The sequence below is a fragment of the Macrosteles quadrilineatus genome, unplaced genomic scaffold (genome assembly GCF_028750875.1).
Source record: "Macrosteles quadrilineatus isolate MER2022 unplaced genomic scaffold, UCM_ALF_1.0 Scaffold_1__1_contigs__length_201487025, whole genome shotgun sequence".
In the NCBI taxonomy this organism is placed as follows: domain Eukaryota; kingdom Metazoa; phylum Arthropoda; class Insecta; order Hemiptera; family Cicadellidae; genus Macrosteles; species Macrosteles quadrilineatus.
This window is the reverse complement of record NW_026542594.1, coordinates 99,148,027-99,171,113: the sequence shown is the minus strand read 5'-3', so window position 1 is coordinate 99,171,113 and position 23,087 is coordinate 99,148,027. Positions and strand designations below refer to the sequence as shown.

The window sequence follows — 23,087 nt, the reverse complement described above, 5'->3', positions numbered from 1 at the left end:
CTACTATTTCCGCTGGGCATTGCTTCAGTAAGAGTCAAAAGCAATGGGACATCAACCATCGAACAGTTAATTGTTGTTCCTGACGGATACAGTCCTCTTTTGGGTCGAACATGGATACGACACTTGCAAATCAACCTAAGTAAGAAGAAATCTGAAAATGGTCTAAATCATCCACAGAAGATACATGTGTCAGAAAAAACTGTGATACGCAATGAGAACTGACTGTCAAATTAGGATTGCTTACAGTTATGTTCAGGGCCGATTTACCGAATAGGCAAGGTAGGCACGTGCCTAGGGCGCGAGGCAATTGGCTTTTTTGGGGGGCGCCAAAAAATGGGTTAAAAGAAAAAAATGTGGCCGTTTTTTCATGCAATCGCGGTAAACTGATAATCCCTTGCAGCCGTGTAGACAGCTTAACAGTCCCCCACATTTGCGGCAAGATGTTAATTATTTCCTGCGGTTCGGTTGTATATACGTCATCATCGTCCGTCAAAATTCTGACTATTTCCAGCGGACGTGTGGACATAATTATCGTCTTCCTTGATCGCGGCAATATATGAACCCATCCCGCGGACGTGATGAGATTATCATCTTCTTGCGTGATCACGATAAAATTCTGATAATCCCCCATCATGGCCTCCCGCGGTTGTGAGGCATTGTCATCCTCTCCCGCCATTGCGGCAAATGGTAATCATCTCTCGCGGTCGTTTAGAGATCATCATCGTGTTTCGTGAATGAGGCAAATGATCTTTCCCGTGGTTGAGTGGACATTATCATCGTCTTCCGCGATTGCGGTAAAATTCTGATCATCCCTCGCAGCCGTGTAGAGTAGACATAATTATTGTAACTCCCGCGATCCTGTAGACATAGTAATAGTCTACCATGGTCGTGAAGACATTTTAATCATCACCCACGGTCGTGAAGACATCGTAATCGTCTCCCGCGGTCGTGAAGATATCGTAATCGTCTCCCGCTGTCGTGAAGACATCGTAATCGTCTCCCGCTGTCGTGAAGACATCGTAATCGTCTTCCGCGATCGTGGCAAATTTCTCACTGTTTTCAGCGGTTGTGTGGACATTATCTTCGTCTTCTGTGATTGCGGCAATATTCTGATCATCCTTCGCTGCTCTGTAGATCTTACACCAATTTGCACAACAAATCTAAAACTTGTGATTCTCCGCCCTCTCTGAATGCCTGTGGAGACAAGCCTCAACCGCCAACAGCTCAAAACTTATCGCCTGCAGTTGCTCAACCTCACAACAAGTCAACACACTCTGGTACTCCTTCAACATCTACCTTAGATGGAAACAACAAGAGAGTTGAGATAAATAACAGCGAGACAGCTCCAACATGTGCTATTCAAGGAACACCCCAATCTACACCAGCCCTTCATCCCATCTTGGCTCCTGGAGAGCTACAGTATAATGAAGCAGTTAAGGAGGGCTTATGTGTTGTGAGTAATAGTGATACCCAAAAGCAGAGCAATTGTGATAGTGATGTGTTCAATGCGGTATCTTTAAGTGAGTCTCCATCCAGAAATAAATCTTTTACCTTTCATACTCAAAATAGTTTTTTTATAAATAATTCAATTGCTAATTCTGGGATGTGTAGAATTGGTGGGGAGACTGGTAAAAAAACAAACCTAGACCTTAACAAATGTAAAACAACAAATTGCAAAAGAATTAAGTCTTTAAAAAATACAATAACTATTTTCCATCAAAATATACAACATTTAGCTTCAAGAATAAATTCTTTACAAGCAATTTTAAGTGAGATAACTCCTCACATAGTTGTGCTAACTGAGCACGATATGAGAGAGGAGGAAATAAAACGACTAAATATTGAATCCTACTTATCGAGGACTTACTTTTCCAGAAAAAATAAAAGTAAAGGGGGGGTTATTATTTTGACAAGGGAGGGCTTTGATTTGAGGAGAGTTAATTTGCCAGTTTCCTTAACTGGTTTGATTCTTGAGGAGAAGCAGTTTGAGTTTTGTGCATGTTCATGGAATTTAGATAAGGAAAAGTTTATTGTAGTTGGTATTTACAGATCACCCAACTCAAATGTAAATATATTTGTAGATAGACTAGGTATATTAATTAAGTATTTAAGTAAAAAATGTGATAAGCTAATCATTGCAGGTGATCTAAATATTGATGTATTAAAAAATGATCGCAAACATAGGCTATTGAAAGAGATGCTAAAATCAGAGAACATGAGGTACCTGGTCAGTTTCCCAACAAGAGTTACGGAAAATTCTAAAACCGCAATAGACAATTTTTTGATAAAAAATATCAACTTATCCAGGGTAGAGGTAGAGGGTCTGATTACTTTTTTATCTGATCACGATGGCCAGTTACTAAAAATAAAACGTCAAAATTACATAAAAAATTTAAATTTACCAATAAAACAAGAAATACGTAAATTCTCATCAGAAAATATAAATCTTTTCTCAAAGCTACTTTCCCAGGAAACATGGGCTGACGTGTACTATGCTAAGGTTGAAAATAAATATGATGCATTTTACAAATTATTTGCCTTCTATTTTGATCAGGCTTTTCCAAAATTACTGGTTACAAAAAGAAAGAAGAAATGTACCTGGATATCTAAAGAGCTGAAGGATAAACAAAACCAGATAATAGAAACAACTAAGGAGTATCGGAGTAAAAAGAGTAGGGGTTTAAAATGTTATCTAGACAAAGAAAAAAAATTATATAAAACTGAACTAAATCAAGCAAAACATAATTATTTTCAGAAAAAGATTAAAAATTCCACTAATATTCAAAGAACAGTTTGGTCTATAATTAACTCTGAAGTTGGTCAAAATGAGAGACAATCACAAAATATAACTTTAAAGCAAGATTCTGGCATTGTGTCTGATCCAAATATAATTGCAAACATGTTCAATGAGCATTTCAGTAATATTGTAACTGATCTGACTGGTAATAATAATTCTGTGAATTGTGATGTACCCACATATAGTTTTAGTGATGACTTGTACGGTACATTAAGCAAAAATTTGAACTTAAACCAATAAGTGAGAGGGAGGTGGAAGGAATCATAAATTCGTTAAAAAACAAGTATTCTTGTGGCCATGACGAAATCCCAGTCACAGTGATTTTATTTTTTTTTTTTTTTTTTTTTAGGGTGAGGAGGGAAAATGCTTTTACGCACACAGGTAGCCAGCCTGTAGTGTGAGACTCCTGAGTTTATCACAGACTACTCACTAAAAAACCCCCTCTACTCTGTTGGACACAGATCTGGAATTGTTTGTCACATTACTTCAAGTCAGGCCAACATGTGACCTAAGCCCACAGGGCTCGCACCGTTTCTGGCATTATTTATTTTTTTTACCTACACCGCATCCCGGTCGAGGTCAAGCTTCTTGGCGTGGAGAACACCCTGGATGTAAAGTGACACACAGGTCCAATTGTCCTCACTCTCCATCATCATCGGTATGACCATGTCCACCGACAGCAGTCCTATGAACTGTTGAGCCTCTAGGCGGGGCCTTTCCCAATGCTGACAGTGGAAGAAAGTGTGTTCCACGTCATGCCTGGGCAGTATATGCAATCGGGTGACACGGCTTTGCCCATCCTGAACAAGTACGACCGGAAAAAGCCGTGACCCGTCAGAAATTGAGTGAGGTGGAAGTTCACCTCTCCGCACCGCCGATTAACCCAAGGTTGGACCTGTTGTATCAGTTGCCTGGTCCAGAGCCCCCTTGTCTCCTGTTCCCAGCTCTCCTGCCACAGCTGGAAGGTCCGCGTGCGTTCCTCAATTCTTGCCTGGTCCTCCCCACGACGCTGATAAATTGCCTTCCTCTCCGCCGCCAAAAGTTTGACAGGGATGACTCCAGCAACCACCAGGACGGCGGGTTCGGACACTGTTCGATAGGCAGATGCTACCCTTAGTGCTGCCTGACGCTGCACTCGGGCGAGCCGCATCCTATATATCTCCTTATTGAGAGCGTCTGCCCAGACTTCTGCACCGTACAGGAGCACAGACTGGACCGCAGACATCAACAGCCTTCTGCCGCTGGACCGCGGACCTTCGACATTGGCCATTAACCGACTAAGGGAAGAAACCATTTTAGCGGCCTTGTCCGCCGTACGGGTGATCTGGTCTCGCCAGCTGAGCTTGCTGTCCACCATGATCCCAAGGTACTTTGCGGCACGAGTGGTTTGGACTTCAACGTTCCCCACCATCAAAGGCACGATGGTGTCAATCCTCTTTTTAGTCAGAATCACAATCTCAGTTTTGCTCAGAGCGAGCGAGAGACCATGTTCTGCCATCCATGCGTTAATGGTTCGCATGACTCGATTTAGTTTCAGCTGGGCAAGCTCAATGCTACATGCAGCTATCAAAGCCGCAACGTCATCTGCATACCCAACTAGGACAGTTTCCTCAGGCATCTCGGATCTCAAGAGGCTGTCGTAGGCGACGTTCCAGAGGTCCGGGCCCAGTATGGATCCTTGAGCAGCACCAGAAGTTACATCCATCGTCCTGGAGCCTTCTGTAGTGTCGTAAATGATGAGGCGGTACCGGAGGTAGTCCTCTATCATGCGCATGAGGTATGCCGGGACGTGGAAAGTGTTCTCCAGTGCGTCCAGCATATCGCACCACCTCGCGGAATTAAATGCGTTTCGCACATCAAGTGTTACAAGCAGCACAACCCGACGAGAATAGTTGTTAAACTCCTCAGCTCTCATTACGGCTCGCTTTACCTCCTCAATAGCGTCAACCGTTGACCGTCCCTTCCTGAAGCCGTACTGACGAGGGGATAGATTTCCTGCAGCAACCACGGCTGAATTCAGTCAGGAACGGATCAACTTTTCCAAGACTTTCCCAGCAGTGTCCAACATACAGAGAGGTCTGTAAGAGGAGGGTAGGTCTGGGTTTCCTTTTCCCTTCCCCACGAGCACAAGCCTAGCTGTTTTCCAGCAGAAGGGAAACTTCCCCTCGGCCAGACAGGCATCGTACGTGCTCAAAAGGATTTGGGGATTTATTGAAAAGACTTTCTTCAGGGCCTCACCAGGTACCCAATCCGGTCCAGGAGCCTTGTTGTTCTTCAGGGATACAACGGCCGCCTCCAACTCCTCGAGACTGAACAGCGGTACGTCGTCCACCCTTCCGAACTCCCGCAATGGGCGCAGTGTGTGAGTCGGGAAAAGGGACTTTACGATCCTCTCCATAGAGTCCCCGTCCATAACGGAAGGTGGAGAGCGGGTGCCAAGCTTCTTGGTTACTATCTTGTAACCCAGGCCCCACGGATCGGAATCGACATCGTCCCTTAATTTCTCCCAGCAACTGCGTTTGCTCCGGTTAATGGCCCGGCGAAGAGACTTCCTGGCCACCTTGTAAGCGTCAGACTTAAGACGTCTATCTTCAGGTTCTCTGGCCCTGGTAGCAAGACGTCTGGCTCTCAATGCTGCCCGTCGCAGTTCTGCGATCTCGGTTGACCACCAGTACACAGGTCGCTTATCGCACCGGGATCTCCTGCAAGGCATTGACTCTTCGTAGGCCAAGACTATCAGCCTCATCAATGATGTAACTGATGTCTCTGCGTGAGCCACGCCAGATGCAGCAGGTACCACTGGCTCTCCCCGTAGTATGACTTCGGTGAATTTGGCCACGTCCAGCTTTTTGGTGTTCCACCGAACGGGCACCTGCCGAGACACGGTAGCTTGTCTCTGATGACTATCCAGGACATCAAAAATGATGTACTGGTGGTCACTGGCCGTATAATCCTCTAGGACTCTCCAGGCTCGTATCCTCGGCAAGAGAGACTCAGATGCAAGCATGATGTCTGGGATCGTTCCCCTCATTCCAGGACGCTGGAAAGTTGGCGTGTTGCCCTCGTTTATGACAACAAGTCCAGCCCTGGCAACAAAGTCCAGGATGTACTTCCCCCGGGAATTAGTGAGAGTCATTCCCCACTCGACAGCCCTAGCATTGAAATCCCCCGCCACGACAACGTGCCCGGCGGTATCGCGCACGCTCTCTTCCAGGCGGTCTATATTTCCACGAAAGTCACGGATAGCCTCGTTGGGCGTGAGGTATGCACTAAAGTAAGTGACATCCCCGCACCGGACCCAAACGAATCCTCGGCCCTTCGCGTGACTCCTCACCTGCACTTTAGTTGTATTACGAACCCAGAACGCAGCAGTACCAAGTGTATCGGGAAACCAAAGAGATGGGTCCCTGTCCCGGTACTGGTACTGTTCGCTGACCAAGAGCGCGTCAACACCGTGTTCGAGGGCAAGCTGACTGAGAAAAGCGTCAGCCGTCCTGGATCGATCTACATTGCACTGGAGGATCCTTATCTTCGTGGTTGGGCTTTCGCATGTTGTAGTGCGCCTTTAAATGCACTGCACTGCCCAGACCCAGCTATATGTTTAGCGTTTTTATCATTGAGGCCTTTCTCCTTACAGAGGAAACAGGTCTCGACTTTACAGTCCCTACGAGTGTGACCCACCTCCCCGCATCGAAGGCAGTTCTTTCTTCGGTCGGGCCCTTCGCAGTTTCGGGAGGAATGGCCAAAATCAAGGCATTTAAAACACCTCGTTACTTCCACCCTCCGTCTCAACCTGCAACTAACCCATCCAACCCTCAAATGCTGGAGTGCCAAAACCTTACTGGCGTTTGCGTCTGCCATTTCGGCAACCGCCATCCGCTGTTGACTCCGGTTTGGTTTCGTGAGCCACACCCTCAGACTAGCCGTTTGTCCGGCAAGCTCGGGGACAGCTTTTTTTAGGGCATCAATGACGTCATCCTCCGTTGACACACAATCCATATCCTGAACCTCGACGGACGTCTTTGGTTCGAGAGCACGAACGGTGCCCTGACCTTCCACAGCTGCCTTTAGTTCGGCAGCAAAGGCGGCTTTATCTTTAGACTTACCCAGTTCGAGGAGGACGTCCCCGTCCCGGGTTTGTCTAATTGACCGTACAACCGTGTCGGTTTGCTCTGGCTTAGCCTTGGCCTTGATAACACCCAAGACTTCGGCGAATGATCTTCCTTCCAAAGGCTTGACCAAAATTGCCTCAGTCCTGGGCTTTTTGGACCGCGACTTTTTAGAAGCGAGTACCGAGCCAGGCACAGCTTGGGCCACGCCGGTCGACTGCGCCCTCACTGCCACATGTCTTGGAGCCGACTTCCGCGTGCCTCAATTTTCTCTTCTCCTTTTTCGTAAGGTCCTTTTCCCACACAGTCCCAGATGGTGTTTCTACGACTGACCCCTTTCGGGAGCTACCCTCAATGGATGTCGCAGGTTGCTGTGGCTGTTGAGGTTTCGCTGGAGCGGCAACTACGTCAGAGAAGGACCTAGAAGTCTGGGTCGCCTTGACCTTAACTTTAGGCTTTGCTGTCTGAACAACCTCTTCTCTTTTTGGAGGGCTTTCTGATGTAGGCCTCCTGCGTTTCTTGGAAGGTCGCGCATTGTCGTCAGGTAGGGACACCACCTTCTCGGCGATCCTTTCCATGGCCGCCTTGCTCACCAGCCGGCAGGCGAAGACAAAACCAAGGTCGTCCTCGAGCTTAGCCATACCATTTTTAACCACTTGGTTAACTCCTCTCTGCGTCTTAAAGGTTTCAAGCATTGCCTTTATGGTCTGCTCCATGTTTCGAAGCCGGTTTTCAATGTCATTTTCTGCGTCAAGATATTGCTGACGCAGAAGTACCATTCCCGACACTTCCAAATCTAACGCTGCTGTTAGGGATTCCTCCGGCATCCCTTCACCAGACTTAGTGGTGGTCCACCGTTTCCTTCTCCACTTGTCAAGGGAGATCCCAAAGTCAAGTCTTTTGTACACCTGAAAGTTGCAGGTGGTGGGGACGTCTTCACGCCTTTCAATGTTGGCGATCTCTGGACCTTGGAGCTTCGCCCAAAAGGGTCTCGCTCTACTTCCGACTTCTTTTCTTGCTCATCCGAGCTACTTATCAAAGATGTGTTCAGGGTATTTGTTTTAAAAGCCATCTTGTGGTTACTAGCGCATCGTGCGGCAAGGGGCGGCCCGGAATAGTCAGGAACGGGTTTACCCTCGGGGACAGCGCCCCTACCCCACTTCCCCGAGGCCCAACCTCCGTTTTCCCAGCACCGGATACCTGACGTGCCGGGGGTCACCCGTCACAATGTAGAGCCCGACCTCTACATCCATGCCGCACTCCCTGACCAAGGACTGAAGTGGCTGGCTTCTCACGACTCACTGAGAATACCCATCGGCAGTGCAGAGCACACATCAACCCCTGCAAACACAACAGGGGCACTCCCAGGGACTCCCAGTGAGAGCGTCGGTCACCCTTTTAGTCGCCTCTTACGACAAGCCCGGGTAGGCTGCGGTTTTATTCTAACCCCGAAACCGCAGGGGAAGGTCACAGTGATTAAGGGTGTTAAAAATAACATTAATAAAATTCTGTGCCATTTGATAAATTCTTCATTTGTATCAGGAATATTCCCAGAAAAATTAAAGCAAGCAAAATTAATTCCATTACATAAAAAGAACGACACATCAAATGTATCAAATTATCGACCGTTATCTATACTTCCGTCCATTTCCAAAATATATGAAAAAGCTGTGTATCTACAATTTTATGAATATTTGGAGAGTTTTAGAATGCTGGATGAAAATCAACATGGCTTCCGAAGGGGGAGATCTGTTGTCAGTGCAGCTGTATCTTTTGTTGAAACCGTGATCAACTCAGTTGACCACGGTAAGTTTACAACAGGTATATTCATGGACCTTTCAAAAGCTTTTGATAGTGTCAAACACTCTAAACTTCTAGAAGAGCTTAAAATTCTGGGAGTATCAAGAAGATCTCTTGATTGGTTCACTTCATATTTAACAAATAGGTTTCAATATGTAGAAATATCTCATCTAACGGATAAAAATAAAGTAATGAAATCAAACTCAGCTTATAGACCAGTCAAATTTGGGGTGCCTCAAGGTTCTATTCTTGGGCCTTTGCTCTTTTTGTGTTACTTGAGGGGCATGGAAAATATGATAATTCATAAACAAAATTCAAAATTATGTCTCTACGCTGATGACTCAAATTTAATTGTATCAGCTGACTCATTGGAGGAGATACAAATTTTTTCTTCTAATGAACTTAATAACATTGGAGACTACTTACATGATCATAACCTTATTTTAAATTCTGAAAAAACTAAGTTCATGACGTTTAAAACACAACAAAACCGAAAATCTTCAGATCCAACACTAGAATATAAATCACAAAACATCAACAGGGAAAGTAGTATAAATTTTCTAGGTTTAACGATAGATGAGCACCTAAATTGGGATGAGCATGTTAAAAAGATCCTGCTAAATATTAATTCTGGAGTTTATGCTCTATCAAAAATGTCTTTTTATTGCAATATAAACACTTTAAAGAATATATATTTTGCTCATGTACATTCCCATATCCAATTCGGCATAGCATTATACGGTTCAACAAAACAAAGAAATATGGACTCTATTTTAAAACAGCAAAAAAAAGCTATCAGGATAATGCTCAAGCTTAAGGGGGATGATTCATGCAAACAACACTTTACACATCTAAAAATTTGTACAGTTTATGGACAATATATATATGAAGTTATTCTTATTGCTAGAAAACAAGATTTGAGTGAAAACCCGATTACAAGCCACAACTATAAGCTTAGGAAAAAAAGTGGGGTTGTTGAACCTCATAGGCTCAAGTTTTATGAAAAAAAACCGTCCAATGCAGGCCAAAGATTTTTAAAATTTATCCCCAAAAATATAAAAAACGAAACAGATTTTAATAAGTTCAAAAAATTACTCAAAGATTATATATTAAATTTAGCTATTTATTCTATGGAAGAGTTCTCCACCTCCCTGGCATAGGTAGCATTAAGTTATTTTAATTTTGTATTTCATTCTTGACTAGCTAAAGACTTGTTGTTATTATTTTACTTGTTAATATTTACTAATATCATTGTAATTGTATTTCTTTTTATTGACACTATTCATTGTACCACCTTTTTACAAAAAAAATATGAATAAAGAATATGAATATAATATAATATGAATATGATCTTATTGTCGTATTTTAGTTGTGCCTAGGGCGCTGACATGGTCAAAAACGGGCCTGGTTATGTTTATGTTTTTAATTTCATGAATAATTTGTGATATTTTGCAAATTTTGATCATTTATTTTTCACTGTTGTTTTGTTTAGGTGAAGTGGTAGAACATTATGGCTATGGTAGATGTGTAATACTATAGAATTTATCAAACTGTGCCCTCCCTCATTGAAAACACAAAGCTTGAGTATAACTGCAATAAGCATTTTATACTTATATGCCAACCCCGTACGAAAGACGGGTACTCTGCTAGTATATTTTCTATTTGCATTCCTCATCAATCATATGTTATTTCAAATATTTATTATTCCTGATGTTTTTACTATTGTGATTATGAAAACATTGTTCTCAATACAAGACTCTTTTACAACACCATCTTGAAATAATTTATTCTATACTAATTATCTAATATTCCTTCAAGTATTTTAAAGATGGTTTGTTTGAAGTTTGGTGCAGATCCGTTAAAAGGGCTCCACCACAGCCACCTGTAATACAAGGCCGCGGCGAGCGAAAAGTGGCAACGTTGCATCCGTGTCTTGGTGCGCAGTCGTTTTACCATTACAGTGAATGGAGGAGTACGTACATAATCGCGTTTCTACTACCCTTAATCATTAGAAATGATATTGAACTTGATACTACTGCATGCCAGATAGATGTGATGTGCCCAGCAAGAATAATTACGAAAGCTCAATTAAAAATACAGTGTTCTAAGATTCTAAGTGATCCGCCGCGTAAGCAACAATGGCTTCTCGCTATTCTTCGGTCCAATTACACATCTTAAAACAATTCTCGTTTTTTTATGAAACATTTTCACAAATATGAACTTAGATTTGTAAAAAAATGTAAGAATAAGACAATGATTCATGTAAATATAGACGCGAGTAGCGATTTTTAGGTATGAGAATGTCGTACTATTTCCTTATTTATTTGTCTATCTTATTGATAAAAGCTGTTGTTAAGTGATTTAAGTAATTTAAATAACTAGCACTTCGAAGAAATAAACAGGTGTTTCTGTTAAGTAGGCCTACTAGTAAAAAATATGTACTACACCATCTAACAATAAAAGCATCATAGTCTCCGACTCCAGTCTAAATGTTGATGTGATAAACCAATTCTATAAATATTGTGGAAAAGCAAATATGGAGGCCTAGCTTCCAAAATCGTTTACAAAATGAAAAACATTTTGCTTTTTTCAAAGAAAATTAATTATTTAGGCAGTATGCCTACAAAAAGAAAACTTCAAATTTTGTTGTCGCTAACTAATGGTTTCCTCAGGTGGACTAAAACATAATATTCCTATTGAAAATTGAAAATTAATTTAATTTGAACAAATTGTTAGATGTTAGTCTCTACAAATCCCAAAGTCTCTACAAATATTGAAGTGGCAATAAGTTAGTCCTACTGTGTTACCATTCTTGGTATAGTAACTATATTTTGTAAAATTTAAACCCAGTCTGTCAGGTAGTTTTTACTATGTTGAATAACACACACATATATACAGACACTTATAAGATTGTTGAGCGAAGCTCACTTTCCCTCACTTTGTAACTTCTTTGTAAGAGCATCAGAATGTAATGGCTTGACCAATTTATATGAAATTTGGCCAACAGCTAAAGAATACTGAGCACAATGTTTAGGTAAAAAATGTTTGCAAATTTCCTTCTGGATTTTATTTTACGGGTCACGCAATTTCGCTTGTTATTTTAATGTAAGTTGAAAGAAAAATTATATTGGGTTTATGACATACTAGCAGAGTACCCGTCCTTCGTACGGGGTTGGAATATAAGTATAAAATGCTTATTACAGTTATACCCAAGCTTTGTGTTTGCAATAAGGGAGGACACAGTTTGATAAAATTTGCTTTTTAAAATTTACAGTATTCTATAGTATTACACATCTACCATAGCCATAATGTTCTACCACTTCACCTAAACAATAGAGAAAAATAAATTATTAACAATTTGCAAAATATCACAAATTATTCATGAAATGAAAAACATAAACATAACTGTAAACAATCCTACTTTGACAGTTCTCATTGCGAATCACAGTTTTTTGTGGCTGCTTAGTTCAAATTAGCTGTTTTCATAAATGCATAAAAATATAGTGCTGCACCCTGTTGGTAAATCTTATAACTTTTTAATGCTTTTTCATATCATAGAACCAACTTTTTTAGTTGAAACAGCTGACTAAATTCTTTAATTCCCTTTAAATATGAATACTCATAAGGTTAACATGGGGAATTACAGAGCCACTGGGGCGGAGCCCGAAAGGATTTTTGAGATAAGAATATGCCTATATGTTAATCAGGAATGTAAGCTATCATCATGCCAAATTTCAGCCCAATCCGTCCAGTGGTTTATGCGTGATTGAACTTCAAACAAACAAACACACAAACTTTCACATTTATAATATTAGTAAGATGGGTTTATCTTGTTTCATTTAAATAAGATAAACATATGTTAATTGTTTGTAACTGTTTTGTTTACATTTCAATGTTTACTTTCATCCTAGGTTAAAGTTGGAATGTAACAGTTTATCAATGGAAGTAAAGTAACAGTTTTGCTATATTTGTTTTCAGCATGCCTCAAAGGCCACGTCGTAATATTGGTCGTCGCACCACAATAATGCAAATATTGTAAGAGAGTGGCGTCGTGAACAAGAAGAACCAGATGAAGCAGTGGCGGAAGAAGCTGATAATGATAGGCAGTTAGCTAATCAATTCCAACATGAATTTTTGAATCTGTTGAAAGGGAACATATTGTAGGTTGTTTGCTGTTTTAGCCATTGACAATCTTTAAATAATGCTTCGCTCATTTATGCGTCTAAAGTGTAACGGCAGACCACCCTTGTTATATAATAGTATAGATTAACAAATTAACAAAGGAAATATGTAAAGTTCGTCTATTGCCACATTTATCGTACTTACAATACGATAAATGCAACCAAAAACATTATGTTTGTATTTTTAGTTGTAGACATATTGTGGTATGTTGCAATTTTTCAATAAATAAAAAACCTAGATTCTAATTTGTCTATTCTACCATACCCAAAAATCCACTAAAATATGTAATTTAAATACTTTTATTCATTGATATAGAGCAGCAATACTCTCATTGATGTTTATTGCCTAGCACGAGTGCCGGACCCAGGCGGCGGGTGAGTGCGGCGTCGTTGCCAGTTCAAACGTCGCGGCCTTGTATTAGAGGTGGCTGTGGCTCCACCCCAGTGGCTCTGGAGTTTCCCATATTAATCTTATGAGTACTCAAATATTTAAATGGAATTAAAAATCGTAACAGCTGTTTCAACTAAACAATTTGATTCTGTTATGATCATTAGCATTAAAAGGACACAAAATATACCAACAGGGTGCAGGGTGCAGCACTATTAATTGTCTAAATTTTAGAGAATTTCCCATATAGGGAATAAGCTATTACCGTAGTACTCATGGTAAGACCTGGACCCGGGAACAATTTAATATTTAATTTTAAGGTCCCTAGAGGCTAAAAACACCAACCGTTCAAATTCATACATATATTTATATAATATATATATATATTTATATTATATTTGGTATTGTTCACGTGTAGGGCTACTGTAATTAGTATTAATAAACCATAGTACCCTTTTTTTCAACAAAAAAAAATTTAAAAAAAGGGTACTATGGTATATTGTTTATTAATAATATATAGCCTATATATATATATATATATATATATATATATATTTATATATTTTTTGATGGTTCTGTTCACTTTTTTGGGCTACTTTTTTAATTAGTAAGCAAAATAATAAAAACCAGAGTACCCTGAAATTAATTTTTTATTTACACTGATACGTATTTCGGCACTAAGGCCATGATCACAGTATGAGTGTAATGAAAGTATGGAAACAATTAAAATAAATAAATAGTTAATAACATATGTTTTGAATTCATAGTAAAATTTTGATTAAATGGTTAGGTGTATTTTTTAACATGTAGATGTGTAAGACTCTTCTCTGATTTGTCTGATTTTTCATGAATTGGATTTTGTTTTTGTTTTTGCATTATATTGAGAATTTGGTCGCCGTGTTCTTTTGAATGTATGTATATTTGTAATTCTTCTTTTATATCCATTTTTTCTCTCTTTTTCTCAAAATTTAGAATTTTGACACACTCTTCTAATTTGCCATAATTATGATTATTTCCTAATATATGTTCTGCATACATTGATCGTTGAGATGTTTGATTTTTTGATTTTACGGCTTGGATGTGTTCTTTGAATCTGCATGAAAATGCTCTTCCAGTCTGACCAATGTAGAATTTGGGACAATTTAGACATTTAATTTGGTATATTCCAGATTTGTTATATTTGTCAACTGTATGTGGGTTCTTGTTTGATAGTTTATTAATTAAATTGAATGCGTTGTTTCTAGATCTATAGCTAATTTTGAATTTGGATGCTTGAAATGTTTTTCTGATTGGTTTGTTTAGTACCGAACTGTACGGAAGACAAATAAACTCCTTCTTCTCTTCTTTTTCTAAATTTTGGGTTTTCTTATTTTTCATTTTCTTGATTAATTTGTCTATTAAACTATCTTTGTATCCATTCCTTGAAGCTATGTCTTTTATAATGTATTTTTCCAAATTGTAATCATTTTCATTTAAAGGTACTCGTAACATTCTGTGTACCATAGAGTTGAAGCTTGCCATTTTATGTTGCCATGGTGCATTTGAGTCAGCAGGAATAACAAGATCTGTTTGAGTGGCTTTTCTATAAATTTTAAAATAATGTTTGTCATTGTTTTTTCCAATTGTTAAGTCAAGAAAATTGATTTCATCTTTTTGTATTTCCATTGTGAATTTTATTTTCTTATATATTCTGTTTAAATAGGATAAAAAGTCATTGCACGATTTTTCATTTCCTTTGAATAGACATAATATCAATAGAAATGGTTTAGCCCCTGAGCTGAATTGATGACTAATATAATATAAATACCTCGTCACAGCTCTGTAGTTTCTGTAGATTACAGCTGTTTCGGCATTATAATGCCATCATCAGATACACATACATCCACCTGAATTGGCGTCGTTAAACTGTACATATACACGAACACGATAAAAACACAAAAACACGTAAAACAAGAGACAGGCCTGTCGCGTACATGATTGCTACGAGTACGGAAGCTGACTGGACAACTGCTAGTTCGTTCCAGCGGTATTATCTGCTGGACTTTGATCCCTTGTCTGTGGCTTGCTCCGTTTGATAATGTTATTAAAAATGGTGTGGGATTGTAATTGATCGTTTAGTATGGGCTCATTGCTGCTTTTTATTTTATGAGCTTCATATTCTTCAAGGGTATCTAATCTATTTCCATTAATACAGGCGTGTAGAACTTCTAAGCCGTTGTCCAAATCAAACCGTTGTGAGTTCTCAAACTGCACGTACAAGATTATTCTTGAAGAAATGTTGGATAAAATCGAGCTTTCTATCACTAAAATTATGAAGTCTAAAAAGTCCACTCTCCAAAAAAAGTTTTCTAGGCTAATTAACGAACAAAAAGTGGCGCGATCAGGGCCGGATTTAGAATTTTGGCGCCCCTAGGCCCGAATAATTTTTCCGCCCCCTAGTCTGGTCACAGTTACTTTCCTACAAACCTTTATTAAAAACTATATCATGCTTATAGCATAGACCTATAATTAATTGCGTGAACACCACTCCTCGTCGGAATTTTATCATTGCAAGTTTTTTTTATGAATTGTCTTGGTTAGCCTTAACAAAATGCCGTCTTGAACACTTTTGGAAATTTTATGCTCTTAGCAAATTCTCACTCTTGTGGGACTGAAACAAAATAATCCAACCCACAGAGTATTCCTGCAAAAAAGCATGTCCATTGATTCCGATTTCAGGCCCCAAAACATTAGCTCCATAACTGTATGTAATACCATAGATTAAACAATTCTTTTTATTTGTTATTTGAACCTAGTTTGTCCAAAATAAATGATCTAATCATGAACAATAGGTCGTCCCCTGGTAATATTACAAGAAATTGAAACACACAACATAGAACTATCCCTAAAATAATAGAAACAAAATTACTTAGAATTAACAATATGATAAGAGGTCGACTTGAGTTTATGGTTAAAATATGGTGGTACTGCATCTAGATTATATTTGCAAAGCAAAACAAAACAATAGTCCGACCAACCATACCTATCCTCAGGTCTGAGCTGAGGAGAAAATTACACCAATAATGGTGTTTTGGAGGGGATTTAATTTTTCTAAAACCTGTTGCAAACTCAGGTAATTATATTTTTTGTTATTGAATTTTAAAGGTAAACTTATCGTATTTTTAATATTCAACAAAGCGTATTATATATTTTTAAAAACTGTTGATCAAAAGATTAGTTACTAAGTTTCTTTTTTGTGAGGTGAGAGTGGTAACAGTCAACAGTGTCTAACCCGCATGCGCCCCCAATCACTCCAATCAGTAGCGCCGAGCCAGCATAGTGGCAATACGATGCGTACCGATCGGGTGCTCGACAACATCCCTACAACCTACTCCCGTATAACCAATGTTTGTTACCAATGTTTTAACAAAATTGATGCGTAATGTTGAAAAATAGTTTAAATTTTCTAACACTTATTTTTCCCATTCTCTCGGCCGTGCGCCTTCTGGGAGCTTTAGCCCACAGGCCCGGGCCTACCGTGCCTATTGGGAAATCCGGTCCTGGGCGCGATCTTGTAGTCTTGTTAGTGACTAAGGCCGACATGTTTCTTAGACACAGCTGTTAATTAATAGCCCATACAGCTAATGACAACTAAGGGGCCTACAGTTTATTGTGGAATCCGAACCACATTTTTTCCTGGTAGTTAACGAATTGGTCTATTTATTAGGATAGTACTGCAGATAGTCGTAGTACTCACTAGTGCGGACGTTAATCAACACCAGGGGCATCGCATCCACAGTGCATCCCTATAACTATCCACAACTATTCAAATTTGTTTTCAAGGTTTATCGGAATAGTGTGAATTATGTTAAGTTTGGTGACGAACGTAATCCCGTGAAAAGACTCAAATTGACTCAATCCCTGTCTAGCGGGCACTTTGACGGTTTAGAGCCACAAAAAGAGCCTGTTTCTCCCAATCGTCAGCCGATTCCGGAATCTCAACAAAATACATTAAGGTGTTAACGGCGTAGCAGGTGCACAGACAAACAAAGGAAAAAGCAGGCGAAGAACGCCAAGCAAAAGGTATAAACAAACTTATCTTGAAATTCATTTGCTAAAGATTCAATGGATGGTGAAACATCTATCAACAATGACACATCATCCGAAAATAGTCTATGAAGGAGATAGCTCGGTGGCGATAGGCACCATGGCGTTCAAATAATGTAAGTACTGCGAAGCCTTAAAATGGAAAGAATAAACACCGGGCATGTACTGCAATGGTGGTAAAGTGCAGCTACAACCTTTGCAGCACCTACCTAAACCTTTATGCAGTCTGGTCATGGGCAACCATCCTGAGCATACACACTTTATGGACCGGGTGAGACATTATAATAGCTGCTTTAATATGACATCGATTGGAGCAAAACAGGTTGTAGCTGAATATTGTTGACTGAAGGCTGTTGGAACTCAAACAATAATTTATTAAAAATGTCAACCAATCTGAAAGTTTCCGTAGCGAAGCACGGGTATTCCTCTAGTATTTTACTAAAATCACACTTTTTTACCCTCCCTGTTGCAGCAAACTTAGGTAATCGTTAAACCTATAATGTCATTTAAATAGATTTAATTGAAAATCCAAACAGGTCCAGCAGGTTTGCTATGGCGGGGGTATTTTATTGTTTAAAAAATCACAGTAAGTTTATTTCGTATAATGGACATTTTTTTTTATTTGATCAAGATGGATTACTGAAGGTGTTGGATTAGAGTATAAAATAATCAACAGGTGATGTGATTTTTTCATCTCTATACATAGTAAAGTGCGTGTACCTAGAGGGTAAAGAATTGAAGAAAAATTATGTAATGCAACAAGATCCACCCACACCACCAATTGGTAATTATATAGTTAAATGGTACTCACTCATGTTGGAATTGCTTATCTTCTCTAGACCCATGTTTTTTCTCTAACAGTTCAGGCCTGTACAGTAAAATAAGAGTTAGTGAGAAAGTTTACAATGAAATAGGCATTACAAACTTAACATCTGATGAATGTGATAGCTTATTAAAAATGTATATAACTGACAAGCAAAACGGGCTGAAGATTGCATTTGTGACATAAATGTACAGGGTGTATATAAAGTCCCGCACGGGCTTAATATTTTCTAAACGACAACAGATAAATCAATAGAGAGATTTTCTTCCGACTCCTTGCGGGACGTCCCCATGATGACAGAAAATGCATAGTTCCTTGAAAAAGTAGATTTTTAGGTGTGGTGTTGATGTACCAAATCTTATTGATTTATCTGTTGTCGTTTAGAAAATATTAAGCCCGTGCGGGACTTTATATACACCCTGTATGTAACCCAAATAATGGATCCAGATATTTACAATCAGCAATTGTTAGGTTGCGGTCATACAAATAGATTGGTGGCTGAGCACTTTAAGTCGTTATCTCTTGGTAGGATGAAATTCCGTCTCAAACTTACTTTTACTTGTCTGTGACTTGGTTGATGTAAGAGGACCACCTGAAAGGATCAGTGGTACATGCTTGGGTGAAAGTTGACAGGACAAGTGGAATCTTTCATCGGCACATATAATCACTGGAAGTGTGGGAATGGAGATGATTCTCAAACTATGTATTACATATTCACATAGTCTATGAGTGTTATAAATACTGTTTTCCCAAAGGAATTGATTGGTCTGCAGAAAACAAATAAAGCAGGACTTTGATGGCTTATTGCCCTGGACTCAGCTCTGAGGAGAGAGATTTTTATGTAAGAATAAGATATATTTATTTCCATTGATCTTTATAAAAGAAAAAGGACACGTCATTTGTTACGCATAGTTACAAGGTGTATAATAAATACATGTAAATATTCTGCATACTGTTTTCGTTTTGCTAAAAATTTAGGAGGAAAGTTAACCTTATTTCAAGCAGGTTAAAACAGGTTTTTAAACTGGTTATACTATGTTATTTGACAAACAAAAAAACTTTTATAGTGTATGCCTGAAAATCATAAATGTATCTAGCTAATTCAGTTATTATAACTTAACATTAGTAGCCTACACAATCTACTACATAGACAATTACAAGTTTTTGCAAAAACACTACTCACCATTATGTTTTTTTTAATAACCAGTGCACAAATAATCTATAGTTTATTACAAGTATACAAAAAAATATTTTAAGGAGTTAAATCAATAGTACCTACAGCACTGTATCTTCAAGAAAAAGCTCATGAACAAACCTGTTTTCAACTACTTAGCCTAAATCATAAGTTCAACATCATCTGTGACAAGAATCAAGTGAGACAGAATAAGGATTTGTTATCTAAATTCATTCTGAATTATCAATCATAGTGTTCACAATATCATCACAGCTAATTTCCTATCTGTTTTAGTTAATTTAAAAAATATTTTGTCTTGTACCATGTTTGATAAATGCTTAACATCGGGTTTATATACAGATTGAAAACTGATCAAAGATATAGTTACATAAGTGGGAGAGTAAAGGTGTCGTTTTAACTGTGACCAATGAGACTGCCATTGCTGTGTTCTACCAACTGTTTCCTAATTTCTTTTATTTATCATATGACTTTGTTTACATTAATTTGTTTTTGTTTTGTTTCACTGAAAAAGCTAACTCACAATAATTTGCTACAGAATAAAGATTTGCATTAAAACATAAATCAACTTTCTTTTCATAGTACATAGCAGATGGCGACGAGGAACTTTATTTTTGAACCCTTTGATGATAATGAAGAAACATGGAACAGCTACCTAGAAAGACTAGAAATAGCTTTTGTATTCAACAAGATTTCTGAGGAAAACAAGACAATAACACTGCTACATGTTATTGGAAAGAAAACTTAAGGAACACTTAGAGATTTGTTACAACCTAAATTGCCTACGGAGTTTTCGTATAAAGAATCTAGTTTCAGTATAAAAATTAACTCAAGTAACTTAATTTTTGAAAGAGCAAAGTTTTTGAAGAGACAACAAAAAATTAATGAAACAGTTAAAGAGTTTATAGTTAGTCTCCATTCCTTGGCTAGAACCTGTGACTGGGGTTCACTTAATGATGAAATGGTGTTGATGGTGCTAATACTGGGTTTAAATGATGAGAAACTTAGTGATCGCTTGTTGCTAGATCCCGAGACGAATTTAGACAAGGCCATTACAGTAATAAGACATGCAGATAACGTAAAGAAAGAGAAGGCAGATTTATGTGATGAGAAAAGAGTTCAAATTGAAGCAACTACGTCATCGAGTTCAAACCAAAATCAAGGATATAGGTTTCGTCAAAAGAAACAAGAATACCCAGCGCAATGTATCTGGTGTGGTTATAAACCGTCCCATCCAAGAAGCACGTGTCCAGCAAAAAGCGCAACATGTAACTTATGCAAAAAGATTGGTCACTTTTCGAAGGTCTGCAGATCTAAAGCACAGGAAGTAACTGACGAAAATGAAGTAAGTGAACTTGGACCTTCAAATAATAAAGTATTCATAGGTACACTTGGGGATGGGTCAAAATGTAAGCCCTGGAAACTAGAATTAGTATTTGAGGGAAAACCACAAACATTTAAAATTGATTCAGGGGCAGATGTAACAGTAATTCCCCCTGGCATAGTTCATCCAAGTAGGATCCAGCCGACTCTAGTTGAGTTTGAGTTATGACATAAAACAGTGCATTCACTTAATTCTTAGTAAAATAGTACATGCAATGGACTACTCATTGGATCAAGAGGAACAATTCCTCAACAAGTTGAGAAATTTTGGAAGAAATTCAAGTTGGAAAATCAAGTGCTATATTTAATATCTTTAACAGCCATAAAATTTTCTATTAATATTATAAGAAACCACCTATATAACAACTATCATAATTAGGTTTAATCAAACTTGCAAAATTTAATGTAATATTATTCTTTGTTCTACAGCAGACTACAATGTGTAGTAAGATTTCAATTTTTAAAATAAATTTGAATTTATATAAACAACTCACCAAACACTTTTCACCACCACCAAACGAGGTAGCAGAAGCTTTCAAATTCCACAATAGACGTCAACAGGAAGGTGAAGACATATAGCACTTTGCAACGGAATTGAAAGGATTGTCAAGATACTGCAATTTTGGCAACTTTCTCAACACAGCATTACGAAATCAGTTCATACAAGGATTGAGAAATGAAGCTATTCAAGCCAAATTGATCAGCGAATCGGTCTCAACTATGGACAAAGCACTGGAGCTGGCAACTACACTCGAGAAAGCCTACCAGACACTGAATCAGAATGGAGCTATCAAATGGGGTGCTTATTTAAAGGACATAGAGTTGTAATACCAAAATCATTAAGAAACAAAATTCTTCAAGAACTTCATGAAGCACATATAGGTATGGTTCGGATGAAAGCTTTAGCTCGCTCCTATGTCTGGTGGAAAAATATTGACCATGATATTGAAACATTGGTTCGAAATTGCAAAAATTGTCAAGAGCATCGTAATGATCCTACCAAAGTACCTGTACATCCATGGTCTGCTCCTGAAAAACCTATGGAGAGAATTCACGTTGACTTCGCTGGACCATTTATGAACAGCTACTTTTTAATTATTGTGGATGCGTACAGTAAATGGCCAGAAGTTATTCCAATGAATTCTACAACTACAAACAAAACCATAGACTGCCTGCGAACATTCTTCAGCAATTTTGGCATTCCACCTATCTTGGTTTCAGACAACGGTCCACAATATACTTCTCAAGAATTTAAAAACTTCTTAGAACTGAATGGCATATGCCATAAACGTTCTGCTCCATATCATCCAGCTACCAATGGGCAGGTCGAAAGATATGTTCAGACCTCAAAACAATCCCTTAGGTCTATGAAAGATGAACCTGGTACCCTTAACCAAAAGGTTGCCAGATTTCTCATGGCATATAGGAGAACACCTCATGCAACTACAGGGTTAACACCTGCTCATCTTTTCATCGGCAGACCGTTGAGGTCAAGGCTTGATTTGACACTTCTTAACTCTTCAAATACTTGCACAAATGACCAGACTATCCAACAATCTTATGGGAGAAACTTTAAAGAAGGAGACTCTGTTTCTTTTAGAATCTACGGAACGCCACAAAAGTGGAGATTTGGAAGGATTCTGCAAAAACTGGGCACGTGCCACTATAATATCGAATCTGGAAATTCCACCTACAGGAGACACATTGATCAAATAAGATCGGTTGGTTCAAATTTAAGCGGTGAGAAGGACGACAGGGACTACTTTATCAATATCAAACTTCCTCTAGGGTCTACAATTCAAGATGAAGAACTTCAGGGAGCAATGTTCAACAACCATACTGAAGATGAAGCTCGCTTTAACCAACCTCTAGCTCCTCTACCAAACGGTGAAGCCTCAAACCCTGTCTTAAGAAGAAGCTCAAGGAAAAAACAACCGGTTACAAGAATGAATATGTGATTCTAAAACTTAGAGGAGAGGTGCTGTGTTCTACCAACTGTTTCCTAATTTCTTTTATTTATCATATGACTTTGTTTACATTAATTTGTTTTTGTTTTGTTTCACTGAAAAAGCTAACTCACAATAATTTGCTACAGAATAAAGATTTGCATTAAAACATAAATCAACTTTCTTTTCATAGTACATATCAGCCATTTTACACAAAGGAAATCTTTTCCATTACCTGGACAAGATATTTAAATTTACCTCAGAGTCAGTAGATCAAAAACATAAGGAAATATACAAGAAAGCTTTGGTTGAATTTAAAGCAGTCTGGGAGTTAGCTAAAGTTACTAACAAAACCATGAGCCATCTACTACAGTTCAGGGTA

General features: G+C 38.7%; 1 protein-coding gene across 14 annotated transcripts in view; it reads right to left on the bottom strand.

Moving 5' to 3' along the window:
• LOC128994679 (coiled-coil domain-containing protein 186-like) overlaps positions 1 to 23,087 on the bottom strand; it is a 152,877-nt gene that overhangs the window by 96,490 nt on the left and 33,300 nt on the right. For 12 of the 14 annotated variants that reach the window (XM_054419437.1, XM_054419517.1, XM_054419675.1 and 9 more), the window contains one exon: positions 18,173 to 18,229. The exons of the other annotated variants lie outside the window; for them this stretch is intronic. In XM_054419437.1, coding sequence (XP_054275412.1) covers positions 18,173 to 18,229 — 57 coding nt within the window. The remainder of the gene's footprint in view (positions 1 to 18,172; positions 18,230 to 23,087) is intronic. 14 annotated transcript variants of the gene reach the window in all.